The 17,940-nt window shown below is 36.7% G+C and overlaps 1 protein-coding gene across 9 annotated transcripts in view; it reads right to left on the minus strand.

Moving 5' to 3' along the window:
- The window catches only part of eya1.L (EYA transcriptional coactivator and phosphatase 1 L homeolog), an 80,128-nt gene that overhangs the window by 27,750 nt on the left and 34,438 nt on the right, over positions 1-17,940 (minus strand). For all 9 annotated transcript variants that reach the window (XM_041565360.1, XM_018241513.2, XM_041565361.1 and 6 more), the window contains 3 exon segments: positions 17,299-17,485; positions 12,648-12,790; positions 10,932-11,015 (listed from right to left, as the gene is read on the minus strand). In XM_041565360.1, the coding sequence (XP_041421294.1) occupies positions 10,932-11,015; positions 12,648-12,790; positions 17,299-17,485 (414 nt within the window).

Below are 17,940 nucleotides of genomic sequence, written 5' to 3' on the forward strand. Positions count from 1 at the left end.
ACTTTATGTTCTCGGAAGAAATTGCCGTATCAACTCGCTTCTTGCTCAGCTAATAAAATAAAAACCCAGTGTCCAAAGTTGTGGTTTGCAAATTTAATGCAGATGTTTGTCATGTTTTCATTTGTATAATGCTTTCAGGATTGTTATTGAACGTACACTCTGAGCTCCACTTATATGTTGGATTATGCATTTGGCAGAAAAAAACCTACAAATAAATACCTCTTTTATTTTAAAGGAGATATTTTAGTGAATTGGCTGAATTTCTAGGATCCGCTATTTTGTCTTTTGTTATGAACTGAGGACATTTAGTACATTTCAAAGATATTTAAGAGCAAAAGCTCTTATCACATGTAATAATGATAATTCTGTAGCCACCCATTTTAATTAAAGAAATCCGTACTGATAAAAAATAGCTACGGTTTGTGATAACATTGTGCAGATTTTGTAAAGACGTGAATGTAAACTTTATGTTAAATAAAGAGTTAAAAAAAAAAAAAAAAAAAAATAGCTACATATTATAATGCATGACAATATAATTGTTTTGTTAGCTTTTATTTACATGATGCTTTACAGAGACTGTTCATCACTTATATCAGCCTTGCCCCAGTTGAGTTCACAGTCTAATTTCCCCATGAATTTGCACACACACACTAGAGTTAATTTCACTAGGGTTAATTTCATCAGCGGCCAATATGCATGTCAGTATTTTTTTGGATTGTGGGGCAAATCCACCCAGACATGAGAAAAATATACAAACTCACCTACAGTTCCAATATCGAAACTGAACTAGAATCTAGGGCTGTATTTTCAGCAGCTTTAGAAGTAGCCCTTGAGTGTCTATGTATAAAAAAAAACCTTCCAGCTTGTTGCTAGACACTTGTCGCTAATCTACCAGCAGAGCTGGCAATTGGCGCATGCACAAAAATTAATTTTATTGGAGGAGGCTGGGCAAAAGGCAGTACCTGCTACTCAACTCTCATTACCTCCTCACATGCTCGCATTTAAGACTTTGCAAGGGCTGCACCCCTCCATACAAAAATGGACATATGAGCATGATCTCTAAATCATATATGCAATAAAGGGCTTAAAACGTTAGTGTTTTTAAAGAATTCTCAACTGGTTCATTAACATAATTGTTTGGGTTCAGGTTTTGGGTTTGTAAAAGAGCATATAACCTGAAAATATGGCTGAAAGCCTATGACCCACTCAAACTTGCTGAGGACTTTGCTGGATAGGGATGGAAAGGCCTCAGGGAGACTGATTTGTACTTGTTGTTCTTACTAGCAATTATGCAAAAATAACATATGCAAATTACTGTACCAACCAAACTGTAATATTATTAGTATGAAAACAAATTAAATCAAGCCATGGTTTGATGGGCACTTTATGCTGTTATGAGAAGCAAACCTGCTTTGATGTGTTCAACTTGCAGCCCTTGCAGTTCCAGAATAATATCTTCTAGCATTTAGAGGGTTGCAAGGTGGACATGGTAGATAAAGATAAACAATGGAAACAGAAGCAACTTGCCCTTTTGTCAAAGTTTAAGCAGCAGAAAAAGTAGTATATGTTTAAATATATGAAATTAATTTGATCTGCAAGTGAATGTCTTTGTCTGCCCTGAACAATTTGTGCCACTTTCAACTCTAATTAAGCCCGCCACTCGTCAAATGCTGATCCCCAGTATATACTCCCTTATTATTTATTTGTTTTAAAATGTAAAATATCTGCTCCTTATAATGAACTCTCCATCAGAAAAATATGATGTAGTTAATGTAACCTGCAAAAATCTATTTTTTTAAATACAATTTTAATTAATAATTAATTAATATTTCTTAAACTTATTAGTTAACCTATTTTCTAAAACTACATATGGTTAAAGTGAATCAAAGTCTAGAATGGGTTTTCTAAAAAAAAAAAAAAAAAAAATAGGGGTAATGAAAAAACAACTTATTTTAGAAAATCATTCTTTTTCTCTGAAGTCTCTGTACACAAGTGTGAGGGACTATTAGACCACAGCTTCACAGTTTGCCCACCTGTCTCAAGCTGTCACTTCTCTAAATGGAGTGCCAGCATATTTCTACCCTCACAACCAAGAAGCAGCTGTTTTTTAACATCAGAATGAGAGGCGAAGCTGTTAAAAAAAATCTTATTTCTGTTAATCAGAAAGGATCAACACAGCAATCTTGTGTGGTGTCTACCACTAGTAATAATAAAACAAAATCTTAAAATAACCGTTCTTTCCCCTAATATTTTGAATTCCAATCAGATGGAAAAGTTAAAAAAAATATGTGAAAGTAAGAAGGACTTGGAAAAAAAGTCTATTGGGGAAACCTTTTCATTCTAGACCATTTAATTTATTAAATCATATTTATTAAATTTTAAAAAAAACTTTAAATTGTAAAATCAAATAAAACAGTAAAATGACAGAGTATAAGATTTTTGGAAAAATGTAGCCAAAACAGTCAATGCTAATGTTTAAGGTGGTGATTGATTGAAGACGACCTTTCTGCAGTTCATAAAATACATGATTTGATAAATAAATACACACGACAAGTAGTTTGGTGCACATTAACTTGGATTGTTGGTTTTTGTTAGTAATCTACACTGACAAGAGAGCAAATTGTGTACCAGGAATAACTAATAGGGGCATGACTATGGGTGGCATGTTATTATGGTTGGGACAGTACTTGGTGCATTAGACTAGCTAGATATTAACACCAACTAAACAATTAAAGATCACATCAAGAAGCAGTGAAAAAAATTTATCCATTTTGCAAAATGTTTTACTTCTTTGTTTCTCAACTATGCCCTTGTTCTGCCATTAGGATGGGGGATAGGTATCTGCATGGGGCAAGGTATGGGAAACCACACATTTTGTTGCCTCTAAATCCAGCTGCAATTTATGTCCTTGAGCCCACTGGTTTCTTATTACACGCTTGGTCAATACTACCAATACTACTGCCCCTTCTCTTAATTTCTTGAGACTCAAACTAAAGGTGAGTCCTACAACCATGATCTCTGTGCTTGGAGCACATATTTCAAACCTTTTCTTTCAGAGTACAACACAAACCAGAACACTTAGGTGCAACCAATCCTTCATCTTTTTGGTCCATTCATATTATAGTCAAGAGAATACAGAAGTTAAAATTCATAAACATCATGACCCTTGTTTAGTTTCTACAGCAGCTATAACTTACTTTTACAAAGAATTTCTTTTAGATCATAACACCAATTCATTTGAGGTTTATAATCTGAAAACCAACAAACTCAATGCAGTTTGTTTGGTTTCAGTATTGGCCCCTAAAAATCGGAACTTGTTGGGCGGGGGGTCATGATTGTCTTCTAAATTACGTTACATAAGATGCAAAGTACAGAATGTTGTTAAATAAATGCACTTGCACTTGCATCGGGGATATCTGTAATCTGTAAATAAGGTCCTTCTAGGGTGCCTGAGTTAATTTTCTGTTTTTCTTTAACCTTTAAGACAATGTTCCTGCAATTTTTATTTGACCATGTACACAGAAATCATTGTGTAGTTACTTTCAAAAGAATTGTGCTCAGCAAGGGGAGTGGGTCTGAATAAGTACAACATTTTTTCATCACTCATTGATTCACGGCAAAATTCTGCATTTCACCATTGGCAGATTTTTTCTGCAAAACTGACAAAAGTTTCCTGCGAAAAGCATTTTCACAGAGAAAAAACTCAAGAAAAACACCCATTCACTTCAATGCATTTGGCATGAGAAAAACCTTGAGAAAAAAATGCCCATTGACTTTAATTCCATTAGAGAAATATTTGCCCGTAGACTATAATGTATTTTGCTACAAAAACAGACAAAATTGTTACAGAGGCAAAAACACTAGCCCATAGACTTCAATGCGTTTCGCAAAATTGTCAGCAATTTCGTGAATTTTTTTGTCAAAGAATAAAAACATATGCCATGGCAATAACTGCATGCCATTAGGGTCATTTATACTGCCTTTAATTTTACCATTTTCTGAAGGAATCTAAGTCAGGTAAATTCAAGATAAAAGTGAATAGACTACACTCTCTCTCTCTCTCTCTCTCTGCACAACAGTAGCAATTACCACTAATTTGAAGAGTTCTGGTGCATTAGGCAAAATAAGTACTGTCTAATGAGATAAGGGAATCCTCCGGCCATCTCCACCCCCCTTTTAGCAACAGCAGCACACACGATTATTGGGCAGATAATTGACCTTTTGTCCTATTCATTCCAGAGCTCCACACAATCATTATCTAAGAAAGTATTTAGAGATGCCCTACCTGTCCTTCAAGAAACAAGCAAATTGATTAGAAAAAGGCAGCATTTTTTCTTTATTTATAGCCAAAAAGATGGCTGTAAATACAGCTCCAGTAAAAACAATGCATTCCACATCAAATCCATGTGCCAAAAACCTTACTCAGAATACTAAATATAAACAAATAGCAATTTTACAAAGTGTTAAGAAAAAGCTGAATAAGGCTGAGAAAGTGACAGCCATCACAAGACTATTTAGAAAAGCATATAATAACGGGCATTAGCTTTATAATAAGCTTTATAATAAGCTTAGCTCATTCTTTACACTTAAGGAAGGTGACTAAAACTCTTCTTTATTTTAGGGACATATGGTTAGAAGCACATTGGTCTTTGGTTCTCACCCCTCCCCCATCTGGACTTTGCCATATGCCACTAGAAGTTTTGTTTCAGCACTTTCATTGGGTGCAGAGAAGCATTTAGTTGCATCTCACCTCGGGTGAACGACAACTTATTTCTATCACTCTTCTGCCTGGAGGTGTCTATAAATATACATGAGGTATGCTGAGGATTTGCTATTAAAATATATTGGGCCCTCGAGGAAAGGTAACAAAAAAAATTAATATTGCTGCAAGACTTAATGGGACTGATACTGGTTATACTGCTGATATGTGCTTAATTTATTATTCAGATAATAATCTGTGTATATATAATTTCAACTATTCTGGATCCATCTTGTCAATACATCTGCAAATGAGATGGTTCAGCCCCTGACTTAATCTATCTATCAATGTAATCATTGGGTAGCAAACCAAGCATTAGAGATGTCGCGAACTGTTCGCCGGCGAACTTGTTCGCGCGAACATCGGGTGTTCGCGCTCGCCGGAAGTTCGCGAACGTCGCGCGACGTTCGCCATTTTGGGTTCGCCATTGTTGGCGCTTTTTTTTGCCCTCTCACCCCAGACCAGCAGGTACATGGCAGCCAATCAGGAAGCTCTCCCCTGGACCACTCCCCTTCCCTATAAAAACCGAAGCCCTGCAGCGTTTTTTCACTCTGCCTGTGTGTGCTGAAGAGATAGTGTAGGGAGAGAGCTGCTGCCTGTTAGTGATTTCAGGGACAGTTGAAAGTTTGCTGGCTAGTAATCGTTTTGATACTGCTCTGTTATTGGAGGGACAGAAGTCTGCAGGGGTTTGAGGGACATTTTAGCTTAGGTAGCTTTGCTGGCTAGTAATCTACCTTCTACTGCAGTGCTCTGTATGTAGCTGCAGTGGGCAGCTGTCCTGCTTCTGATCTCATCTGCTGACTGCTGCAATAACAGTAGTCCTTGTAAGGACTGCTTTTATTTATTTTTTTGTTGTTTTACTACTACTACTACTACTACTACTATAAGAGCCCAGTGCTATTAGTCTAGCAGTGTTGGGGAGTGGGACTGGTGTGCTAATCTGCTGCTCCTAGTAGTTCAGCAGCACCAACTTTAATTTTTTTTTTTAATATTCATTTTTTTTTTATTTTACTTTTTTTTATTTTACTACCGCTGTAGTAGTGTATAAGTTGACCTTTTAGGCATTATTTGCCCTGTAGGCATTATTTGCACACTGTTTTCTTCAACCCGCCATCGAGCTGTGTGACCTTGTTCCCATTCTGTCTAAATATCCATAATATTACCGTCTCCAGAAAAAACACCAAACAATGCCTACAAGGTCAACGTATGGCAGTTGTTTAAAGAGAACAGTAGATTACTAGCCAGCAAAGCTACCTAAGCTAAAATGTCCCTCAAATCCCTGCAGACTTCTGTCCCTCCAATACAGAGCAGTATCAAGCAGATTACTAGCCAGCAAACTTACTATCATCTGTCCCTGAAATCACTAACAGCTCTCCCCCTACACTATCTCTTCCAAGCACACACAGGCAGATTTTTCAGATACATTTTTGCCCTTGATCCCCCTCTGGCATGCCACTGTCCAGGTCGTTGCACCCTTTAAACAACTTTAAAATCATTTTTCTGGCCAGAAATGTCTTTTCTAGATGTTAAAGTTCGCCTTCCCATTGAAGTCTATGGGGTTCGCGAACCGTTCGCGAACCGCTCGCATTTTTGCGCAAGTTCGCGAATATGTTCGCGAACTTTTTTTCCGACGTTCGCTACATCCCTACCAAGCATTCATTTCTTATAACAATTGGATGATATATCCCATAAGAGTCATTAAGAGAATTAATTATGTTCTTATGTTTTGGTTTGATGGGTATGGATTACCACTATCCCTTCAGACTATAAATATGCCAGGAGAGGGAGTTGAATTTCTCTACAAAAACTCCAGAGCCCATCATTGTTCTCAAATGAAAGGACCACATTGCCAATCCATAACGTTCATCACCTTGCCAAATGAGTGGATCAAGGCCAAATTTGGCCACCCATGCACAGAACCAATGATTAGATCATATGTCAGAAGAGGACTGCATACATGCTCCTCTCTGATAGCATTTTCATACCTGCAAGTTTATGCCCAGATATCGGTCAAGCAGGTCCATCGATGAACCCTATATATCGGCCAATAAGCTGCTTGCTCAGCCTGGAAAGGCCAATTTTTTATGGTTTGTGCATGGAACCTCAAGTTTTACATAAAGGCTTTGTCATTGTGCTGTAACCTTTTGTTTGCTAAGCTTTGTATCGTAACTAAGCCCAGCTGATGAAAAGGAAACATTTTTCAAAGAAAAAGGATAACAAACTCAGGAGGATATGGGTTTTGCTGAACAGGTGGCCTAAAATAGATTTCAAGAAAGCAGGATAACAGCCACTGGGACCTACTGACCAATAAATAAAATAGGCAGCCTTCCACACTGTGTTTTTTTAAATGCTTAATGGATACTGCCATCTGAAAAGATATTCATCGCAATAAATAAATTATAAAAATAATCAAAATAAAAGCAAGAAGAGCTAAAAACTGGTAAAAGGATACTGAAATTATATAAGAGAAAATATTCCCCACTTTTCCCTTTCGTAGTGTATAAAAGGTACTTAAAAACTATCTGAATTTCCAAATAAATGTATTTTCTTTTTTTACAACAGATGTATCTGATTTCATGGATTAAATGAAAACTATGTTACTCTGATTTCCCAAGATACCCTGGGCTCACAGTTTAATGCACTTAAGTTTCCATCGTAGATGTTCCACAGATTCTATGGAAAGCAAAGTAAACCAACACAATGGAAGAAGATGAGGGAGGGGTTGCATTACACTGTGAGCTTAAGGGGGTTGGGGACTCATTCCTGTGAACAGAGACACACTATCATGGTTTCCTTTCAATCTATGGAATCAGTTAGGCATGCAATTGATCACGAGGGATTCGGTGCCTATGCAGGAATATTCATAACTACGATTGGGTAAAGTTTCTGCAAAAAAAAGCAAATTGCAGATTTTAGGTAAAATCATTTTCATATTTAATTTTCTCGATTTTTTTAATCAACATGCTTTTTTTTTTTAATAAATGTCACAAATCTTAATTACATTTCCCTTTAAATATAATCCATTACATAATCTGTACCATTTCTGAAATAATCAAGTTACGCTTCACTCTCCCCTTCAGCAATCTGTCTCGAGGAGTAATTTTTTAAAAAGGACAATTAGATCAAATATATCATTGGCCTCTGCTCCCTTTTCCTAGATGACGTATATGCTTTAAATGTCTAGTATAAATCACTGGCTCCAACACAATGCTTGCATGTTGAGACAGACTGCTTAGAAGGAGATAGAGAAGATGAAGTTGTTTATCTCTGCGATGTTTAGTTGATAATATTTAATATATTTGTAATTTGAATGAAATGATGCTCTTCTTACATTTTTGCTTTTATAATAGTTCCCTTTTATGATTCATGATAAAACTTTATAAATATTAAGGTTGCAAATTGTGCCCTACTGAAAGCAAAAAAATGTCAATTATTTGAGAAGGACGTTCAGCATTTAATGCATAGAATATATTCTCTGTTTTTAGTTGAAATAATATCATCACGGAGCATGAGGCTATGCTTTTGCACCCGCCGAATATATTTCATACAATCCTATAAATAACATAAAACATCATGTGGCGAGAACACCAGCACTCCCCGTTTTGTTAGTAGCTCCAAAAATGAACAAACTGCCCTAACATTTATTAAAACCCCCCTTGAAAATCCGAAGCCGGTCAAAGCTCCCTGTTACATCCATAAATAAATATTATGTTCTTCCGACCAGTTTGTAAAAACCCAAGATAAATATTTATAGTGAAAACTGAACTTATTAAATGAAAACTTATAAACATTTAAAAAGGAGAATAAATGTAACTACAGAAGATACTGCACAAAAAAAATAGAATGATTGAGTAATACTGTATGTATAGATTATATATCTATATATATATATATCTATATATATATCTATATATATATATATCTATATATATATCTATATATATATATATATATATCTATATATATATATATATCTATATATATATATATATATATATATCTATATATATATATATATATCTATATATATATATATATATAAAATATATTTGTAGTATATAATTATATATTTAAACTGTTATTTCTGGCAACATTTTTTCTTTTTCTAGTAGTATAAAGATGGCATTTGGTAAAAACAAAGTATAGCAGGCATAGTGGAATTCTTTTTTGGATTGAGAATTATTGCTGGCATATCCAATAGGAAATTCAAGGTAAAAAATGTCACCTCCAAACTGTTTATTACTTTTTTGATTTTGGAGGACTCTGCTACTTCGACTGGTAATACCTTCCCATAACAATCAATTGTCTACCTATCGCTGTTAATTCTAGTACAGTTCCTGATAAGCAAAAGTGCTGCTAAAATTGAATGGTTAACTTTTGACTTGGCTAAATATGTGTCTGGCAGATTTTTTAAATAAGAAAATGTTAACAAAAATATGACATCTTCATGGCACATCACCCTGTAACACTCACCATAACCAACTGCAAAACTGCTGACTACATTTGCTACTCCGTTGCTATGAAAAATTGCTGAGAAAATATACTGAGCAAAGTGATATGAAACCAACTGTAACAGAATTCCTTACTTTGGGGCCAAAAGCTCCTGAAAGGTTGTTTTTTTAACATTAAATATTCTTTGCTATTTAGAATGATGTTATAAACCTGCATTAAATATAATATACGCTAAATCTTATTTTACCGGCTAGTTTATGATCTCTGCTCTCTGCCATAACCCAAACAAACAATATAGGTGGCCATATATGGGCTGATAAAAGCTGCCGACAGACAAAGTCAGCAGCTTATTGGCCTGTGTATGTGGGCCTCCAACAGACTTCCCCGACCACTATCTGGCTGAAAAACTGGCCAGATGCTGATCGGGCAGGCCTAAAAATCCAGTAAGATCGATGTGGTCCTCAGTACCACTGCCTGCATTCCTAACCTTGTAATCCGATCTCTGGGCCTATAATTGGATCAGCCTGATATTGCCCACTCAAGGTGGGCATATTGGTGCATGATCTGCTCATATGGCAACCTCTCCAAATGAGCGGATCTGCCCATGTGTGGCCACCTTAAGTCATTTATGGTGTCTTGCATTTGCATATTGTAGTACTTTTGCACCTCTTGTAAGTTAATAAGCTATATATTCCCAGCCTCACTAACTACCAAAAGGGAAAGACAGAGGGACAAAGGTCAATATGTAAGCACAAAAGACCCTCAATGACCTGTCAGACACAGCAGTCATGAGGTGACAGCCAAAAATCTGCTTCAGGAGATACAGGCTGCAAAGTTTTCTCTGGAAAAGTAGACCAGAGACAGGCACACGATCATTTAAAAGAGAATAAGCACAATCATGAGAGCTTGTACTGGACATACATTATCCCTGTTATATTTAGAATTATTACAATTCATTGTGATATAATGCAGAACAGTTCAATTGAACACACTTTATCATTTATCAGACCACTTGAAGCTTGAATCAATCAAGGAATTACATCATTAACTGAAAGAATATGGAGAACACAATTTAAATACAAGCCCCATTACACTGGCTCTTGTTGAACCTATGGGAATATCGCTCCTTTAACTGTACAAAGATGTACGAATATATATTCTCCTTTAGATTCACTTTTAGAAACAGTGATGGACAATAATATTTAGTTTCAGTGATTTTAAAGAAATGTATTGGTACCAAAATACCAGGTCTTGCAGGAAACGTTCCATAACACGCTTGGTATGCAAACAGCCTACCTCAACTAGGCTTCATACACAAAATATATGGGACATGTTTATTAAAGGGAGAGAGAGAACAGTTCACCACAGTTCACCAGAGGAGACCTCCTTCTTTCCAAACAACTGAGCAGAGATCTGTGGAGTTTTCCCCTAGTGTATTGTCCTTTCACCATTTCCATTTGATAAATATGCTCCTATTTTGTTGACTTCATCTCTAAAGTCATGGAACATTTTTAAGTCCCTCATTGCCTCTCATTGTGCCTTACAGAGACTATTTGGATTGATGGGAATCCATGAACATTTTTGGCAGAAAAAGGAGAGCAATGATATCACGTGTAATGTTTTTGGAACCCTGTGGAATGTTAATCAATTCAGACTAAGTTCCAGAATTCTGAAAACATTGTCTGAATTTCATGCACATTGACTTTTGCTTTACACTCACCCTTCCGTATCTGTTAGCATAAGATCCTGTCAACAACGAGTGGAAAACAATAATTGTCTCATCCAGATCCCAAATGAAAACTCTCTGTAGGCACAAAGCAAATGCAAATTAGTATGTACTGCAAAGCAATAATAACTCCCTTGCCTGTTATTACATAAATGCATATAAATTAACTTGATTATACGACAGGCAGAGTAGAAATGTTGCAAGAGTCAGTGATCATAACAGTTGGGTACTGACTGTTAAATTTATACTCTATCCTTACCAGAGAACCTGCAGGCACCTTCCTACCAGATACTCCAAGCCTTCCTGGAGTTTTACAGTAGTTCTGCCTTTAGAAAACTGGAGGTAGAGTATACCTGAATAGCTCCAAACTGCTCTAGATCTACAGCTGTGCATAGAATTTCTGACTATGAAAAGCCATTGTTGGACAAATGTCTAAAATAATAAAAACTAAAAAAACAAACAAACCTGCAAACTGGAAAAATAATGCAAATGAGCCATTTGTATCTCAATTATTAGTCAAAATATGGAGGGCATGGGTTTGATTTGCTTTTCAAAAGAACTAGGGCACAGGTATGCTATTGGGCAATATATATAAAATGGTTTAAAATGGTTTAAAATCTGTAATATCTAGAATCTCCAAGAGCTTGCTTGATGCTTTAAATAAGTATAGATTGGTACCCTTTGGTGCCATGATAGCAAATAAATGCCACCAGCTTCCAGAAGGTATTTCAAAATGGGAATTTACATCTCAAATGGTATATGAAACATTTAGGTACTAAGCAAAAGACATGGAATATGTGCCAGGTTTTAGGCCTAGTATTGATCATGTGTCTTATCATATTTTATTTGTAGATTATGCCTTCTTTGTATTACTAGTTTTTGACTATATGGGAGCTGCCTGGTGCTTGTATTGACGGACTTCAATCTATATTTATAACTGTACCCCAAGTTACAACCGTACCCCAAGCGTAAATATGTTCTGTATCTATTTTGTCTATGGCAAATGCCTTACCCATGGCAGCTGATATAGGGGCTACTAGTGACGGACGAATTTGTCCCCCGAAATTCGGGAAATGGTGAAAAATTTGGGAAACGCATTGAAGTCAATGGGTGTCAAAATTATTTTGACGCGGTTCAATTTTGATGCCCGCAACAATTTTTATATGTGCTCCAATTTTGTCCAAATACATTTAAGTCAATGAGGGTCCGAATAATTTTGATGGGCAACAATCCCCGTAAATTTGCAGAGATTCCGCGACTGGCAAATTTATTCCCATATCACTAGTGGCTTCCAATAAGCGTGCAACGATGTATATTCACTGTACACAATACCTTATGCCCTTCTATATAACTGATTAAAAGAATATAAATGCAACTTATAAAAGTTTGTATTTTTTATGTAAAATGTTGTTATTCATTGTAAAACACAATGCCTAAATGCTGGAAAGAATGTGAAGTAGCTATAGCAATATTTAAGGACTAAAGCACTGTGTAGCTTGTCGGCGCTATATAAATAAATGATGATGATGATGATGATGATGAAGGACTGAGTATTTTATACAGCTATTTTAAAATATGAATAAAATCCTTATTAATTACACTGTACTTCAATCTTTTATTTAAGTGCAACCAGTTCCAATAAAAAATATTTTAATGGCCTCTCACATTGTTACAGACATTTATAAAGTATCACATTGCTTTATGACATACTTCAAGGTCAGAATCTGGAGGTGGGGAAGGGTTGTTGTTTCTCCTGCCTCGTCCCCGTGACTTTCCATCCGAACTGCGCCGCAATCGATCTGAATCTGAATCTTTAATAGGCGTTGATGGACTGTGGATAGTGCTGTATTCGGCTAAAAAAGGGAAGAAAATAATCACTCACTTATTTAGAATGCTCCGAAAGACATTTCTTTAATAGTAAAGTTGGAATATATTACTCAGCATTTATGTTACAGTCACATTGGAGCCAGTTTAAAATAGATGTGTAAATGCACAAGACTTCTCAAAAGAAACCACATTTGTGCATAGGTAATCTATTCCCCAAAGTTTATATTTCATGCAGAAGAGTATATTACAGAGCTCTGTGTTCCTCATATATCAATGCTATTTATGAAATATCTCTTACTTCCACCCTCTACTTCTTCTGCTCCTACTCCAGCCCAATGCTTCAGTCAGTCACTTCATGGGGCATAATGAAATGTAGCAATAATTAAAACTTGCTAATTGCTAATAAGCCATGGAAGATCATATAAATTAATGATCTTAAAGTGGCAAACGTTGTGCTTCAAATTTCTAAAAATATTCTACTATTAATACTAATATATCTACTTTTTGAACTTTCTATAAAAAAGCTCTTTTAATTGAATACTGCCTCTTTAAAAAGCACCTGTGGCTACACTGTTTATAAACACACATTGAGCACAGTCTTCCCCAGCAGACATGCACACTGCTTTCCTCACCATAACATACGTTTTGTTTTAAGCTCTTTAAAACTGGAATGAGAAAACTTTCATGCCACAAGAGTCGTGTTTCATAGACAGGCTTGTGACTACTTATTATGGAATGTACAGTTTTTCACAGCCAACTATACCACAAGCATCCAGTGTGTTCAAGAAATGCTTCTTGCAAACATAGCCAGCAGCAAGCAAATAGGTTTCATCACAAATATAAAAGTCCCATAAAAGATGTATGAAACCAAGTATGGCGTGCCTGGCGTGCTCACTTTGCAGCCTCTTATTAGGTGCATTCCTTCCAACAAAAGAGAGGGACAGATAAATTAACATAATTAAGTTTACCCCAATGTAGAACCACAATGTATTTGCCTTAAAGGGATACTGTCATGGGAAATGTTTTTTTCAAAACGTATCAGTTAATAGTGCTGCCCCCTGCAGAATTCTGCACTGAAATCCATGTCTCAAAAGAGCATTTAATTTTGAAATTTGACATTGGGCTAGACATATTGTCAGTTTCCCAGCTGCCCCAAGTCATGTGACTTGTGCTCTGATAAACTTCAGTCACTTATTTACTGCTGTACTGCAAGTTGGAGTGAAACCCCCCTCCAGCAGCCTAACAACAGAACAATGGGAAGGTAATCAGATAACAGCTCCCTAACACAAGATAACAGCTGCTTGGTAGATCTAAGAACAGCACTCAATGGTAAAATCCCGGTCCCACTACGACACATTCAGTTACATTGAGTAGGAGCCTGCCAGAATGCAGTTCCATTATAAAGTGCTGGCTCTTTCTGAAAGCACAGGACTAGGCAAAATGACCTGAGATAGCTGCCTACACACCAATATTACAACTAAAAAACATACTTGCTGGGTCAGGAATAAGTGAATTATTTCCAGTGTAAACAGGGTAATTTAGAAATAAAATAAAAAATACATCATAAAAATCATGACATAATACCTTTAAAATTATCCTAGCTGTGGTGGAACAATCAAAGCTAGGCAGCAATTAGCAACTAGTTTTAATCGTTTCACTGCAGCTAGAATAATGCAATGTGAATATATTGGGGTTATTGGTTTTAAAAGAAACCTTCCTCACTGTTTTTTTTAATTATAATCACATGGGATGGGCGAATTTGAGCCGTTTCGTCAAAAATCTGCCGCTGGCGAAATGACGCAGACGCCCATTAAAGTCTAGGGACGTCAAAAAATTTTTGGCGCGCGTCTTTTCATTTTGACGCCCCACGTCATACAAGTCTATGGGCGTCATTTTTTCGGCGAAAACATTTGCCCATCCCTAATAATCACTAATCTGGGATGTAGTGAGTCTAAGAAGACTATTTTATGACTGCATTGAGCCATGAAAATCATCAGAGAATCCCTCTATGAGTCAATAGTTGGCCTAAGGGTCAGATAATGAGATCATGAAGATTTGGGACATCACTTTGGTGGTCAAAATGGACAGACATGACCTGTCCAAAACAAATATTTTTAATTTTTTATGCTAATTTTCATCAGCATTAAGGCATGGGGCTCTACATACAACTTGGAAAGGTGCTTCCAGTGAACATATTCACTGTGCCATGCTTTTGTAATTACTTCTAAACCATTAGAGGAGTGCTTGCCTTTTTCATCTGACTATTTCCAGCTTTTAAATGGGGGTCACTGACCCATCTATAAAACAAATGCTCCGCAAGGCTACAAGTGTATTGTTCGTGCTACTTTTTATCACTCATATTTCTATGCAGGCCTCTCCTATTCATATTCCAGTCTCTTATTTAAATCAATGCATGGTTACTAGGGTAATCTTGACCCTAGCAACCAAACTGCTGAAATTGCAAACTCAAAAAACCACAAACAATAAAAAATAAAAACCAACTGCAAATTGTCTCAGAATATTACTCTCTACATTATACTAAAAGTTAACTCAAAGGAAAACAACCCCTTTAAAAGCAACTATCAGTGTCCTCATTAGGGAAAACAGAGCTGCTAACATCACTTGAATTGTTAACTTGCTTTTACAAGCTCCGTTTCCTGAAAACTGATAGATCTTAGCAGGCTAAAGAAAAAAAAATATTCATGTGTGTCTTGAAAGCAAGTGCTGCAGCTATGTTTTATAAGAGAACTGAATAGATCAATGCTTAGTGCCTAAACAACTGATGTCTACTTTTTGCACCCGCTGATTTGGATAACAATCAGGCTAAATGATTTTGAAGAAAAGTATGGCAAATGCAAATCACAGGGCTGCACTGATTTCTGGGTAATTGCATGTAAACTGCACTGATCCTTCTTCATTCCAGCTGCATGTGTTTTTAATATGGGCCCCTCTGATTTAGGTTATGCAGTAAGCCTAGCTAACATATGACATGTTCTATCTGGAGAACAGAAACCTGTCACATAATACAAGAAAATTACACCCGCTGACCTGCCTCCCTGCTTTAAGGGCTTGTTAAATCATGTATTGCAGAACACTAGTGAAAGGACAGACGTTATCTATTTTTGGAAAGGTATTCTGCAGTGCCTTCCCTTCTTTGTTAGTCTGATATGCTGATAAGCACATAAAAATAATGATGGCACAGCAAATGTGGATTAGCAGCAAACACAAAACTCCAGACCTAGGAAAACAAGGTTTCATGACATTGTTTCCCCTCCTCATCCCTATTCCCTGTTTACAATCCCCTTGCTGGGATTTCACTTGTACGTGGATGAGAGCATGCACACAACCTTAAAGGGGAAAACTAATAAAATATACTTTATATAGGAATGAAGTACAACATTAGATGCATTTTCATGTAGCTCCTTCCTTAAAAAGCTACGGTTGAACATATAGCATTGATAATGTGGTTGTAATTTTGCAAGCCGAATACCCCTGCTCATCAAAAGACAACGACTGAAGTTACCATGACATGCTTCTATTACAATGTCATTCCCAGGATGTCAGCAGGTAGGTCTGTACAGTATTCCTCCTCCCTTCCAACTTTCAACCATCAGACAGACAGCAATGTCTATAGAACCATTTTATTCAGGTAATGTTATTATCCAATTGCATGCTGACAACCTTATAAACTCCCACGCCTGTGCAATAGCTAGGGAGGATGGAGAATAGTTGGCAATTCACAAGTCAAGTCAAAGCAATCATCAGATAGTCGAGTGGCCTAGGTGCATCGCCCCAACCAGTAGCAGGAGAAGAATTTGCAATTGAAGAAGAAATCGGCAAGCCCACCAAACAGCACTCGTAGTATAAAAGACACCTTTATTTTATTACTTGCCTATGACTACATATCCCAGAAATGAAACGCGTCAGGATTTGATTGTTTAAATCTACTGTAATAAAGTCCTCTATTATACTACGAGTGGCATTTGGAGGGCTTGCCAATTTCTACTAGACCAAGAGCAAACATATTAAATACATTATTTTCTATCAGCCTTCAACTATATTAAAGTCTCTGTGGGGCAGAGACTTGCATCAGAATAACATTGATCTTATATACATGTTTCACTAAGTGGCCTATGTTCATAATTATATTGTATAGAACAGTGATCACCAACTAGTGGCTAATGAGCAAGACATTGCTCACCAACCCTTTTGATGTTATTCCCAGTGGCTTCAAAGCAGGTGCTTATCTTTGAATTCCAGGCTTGGAGGCAAATTTTGGTTGTATTAAAACCATGTGTGCTGCCAACCAGACCTTCTTGTAGGATGCCAGTCCACATAGGGACTACCAACTAGCCAATCACAGTCCTTGTCACCCACAGGAACTTTTTTATGCTTGTGTTGCTCCTCAACCCTTTTTTCATTTGATTGTGGCTCACAGTTAAAAAAAAGACTGGGGACCTCTCATATAGAGTGTAGCGCTCAAAACTTAATTAAACTTAGAGCAATACCAACAAAATAAAAAATGTGATGTTACCTGTGGAGTGATCTGTAACAGCTTGGCTGGTGATTCCGGATGGTGGCTCCTGTAGCTGGTAGGTTGCAGTGGTTGAGGGAGTGGTAGGGCTGGTGTTACTGCTTGTCATGTAATGTGAAGGATACGGCGAACTGTTATAATATTGTGCATACTGACCCTGGCCAAAGCTGGGATAAGATGGATATTCCTACCACACAAAAAGCAAAACAAAAAGTTTTATAGAAGAGATTCCAAAACATAACTGCAAACACATGTAAACCATTCAACATCTTTTCACGAACATTTTACTCCACATGGAAAACATTGGCCCGGCTTGATGGTGCATATAAATAGATAACTGCTCCAGATTTCAAGGCTTATTTATACCACAAATGTATGATACCATGCTTACATGCATTTACGATTGGATTGGGATAGAAGCAGCTATGCCAGACACATGGTACCTCCTAAGTGAATTATAGAAACATTTATCTGAAGCTCATCTGTCACTGACAGAATTAAATGTGTTTGGGTTTCTAAGACAGCATGCAGAAACACTTAGATGTTGGGAGAGCAATATCCAGCTCAAGGCTGGAGAGGATGAGATGAAAACATGAATACATAGAAGACAGAATGGAGTATGTCGAAACGGTCCTGTTTCTT

The sequence above is a fragment of the Xenopus laevis genome, chromosome 6L (genome assembly GCF_017654675.1).
Source record: "Xenopus laevis strain J_2021 chromosome 6L, Xenopus_laevis_v10.1, whole genome shotgun sequence".
NCBI lineage: Eukaryota > Metazoa > Chordata > Amphibia > Anura > Pipidae > Xenopus > Xenopus laevis.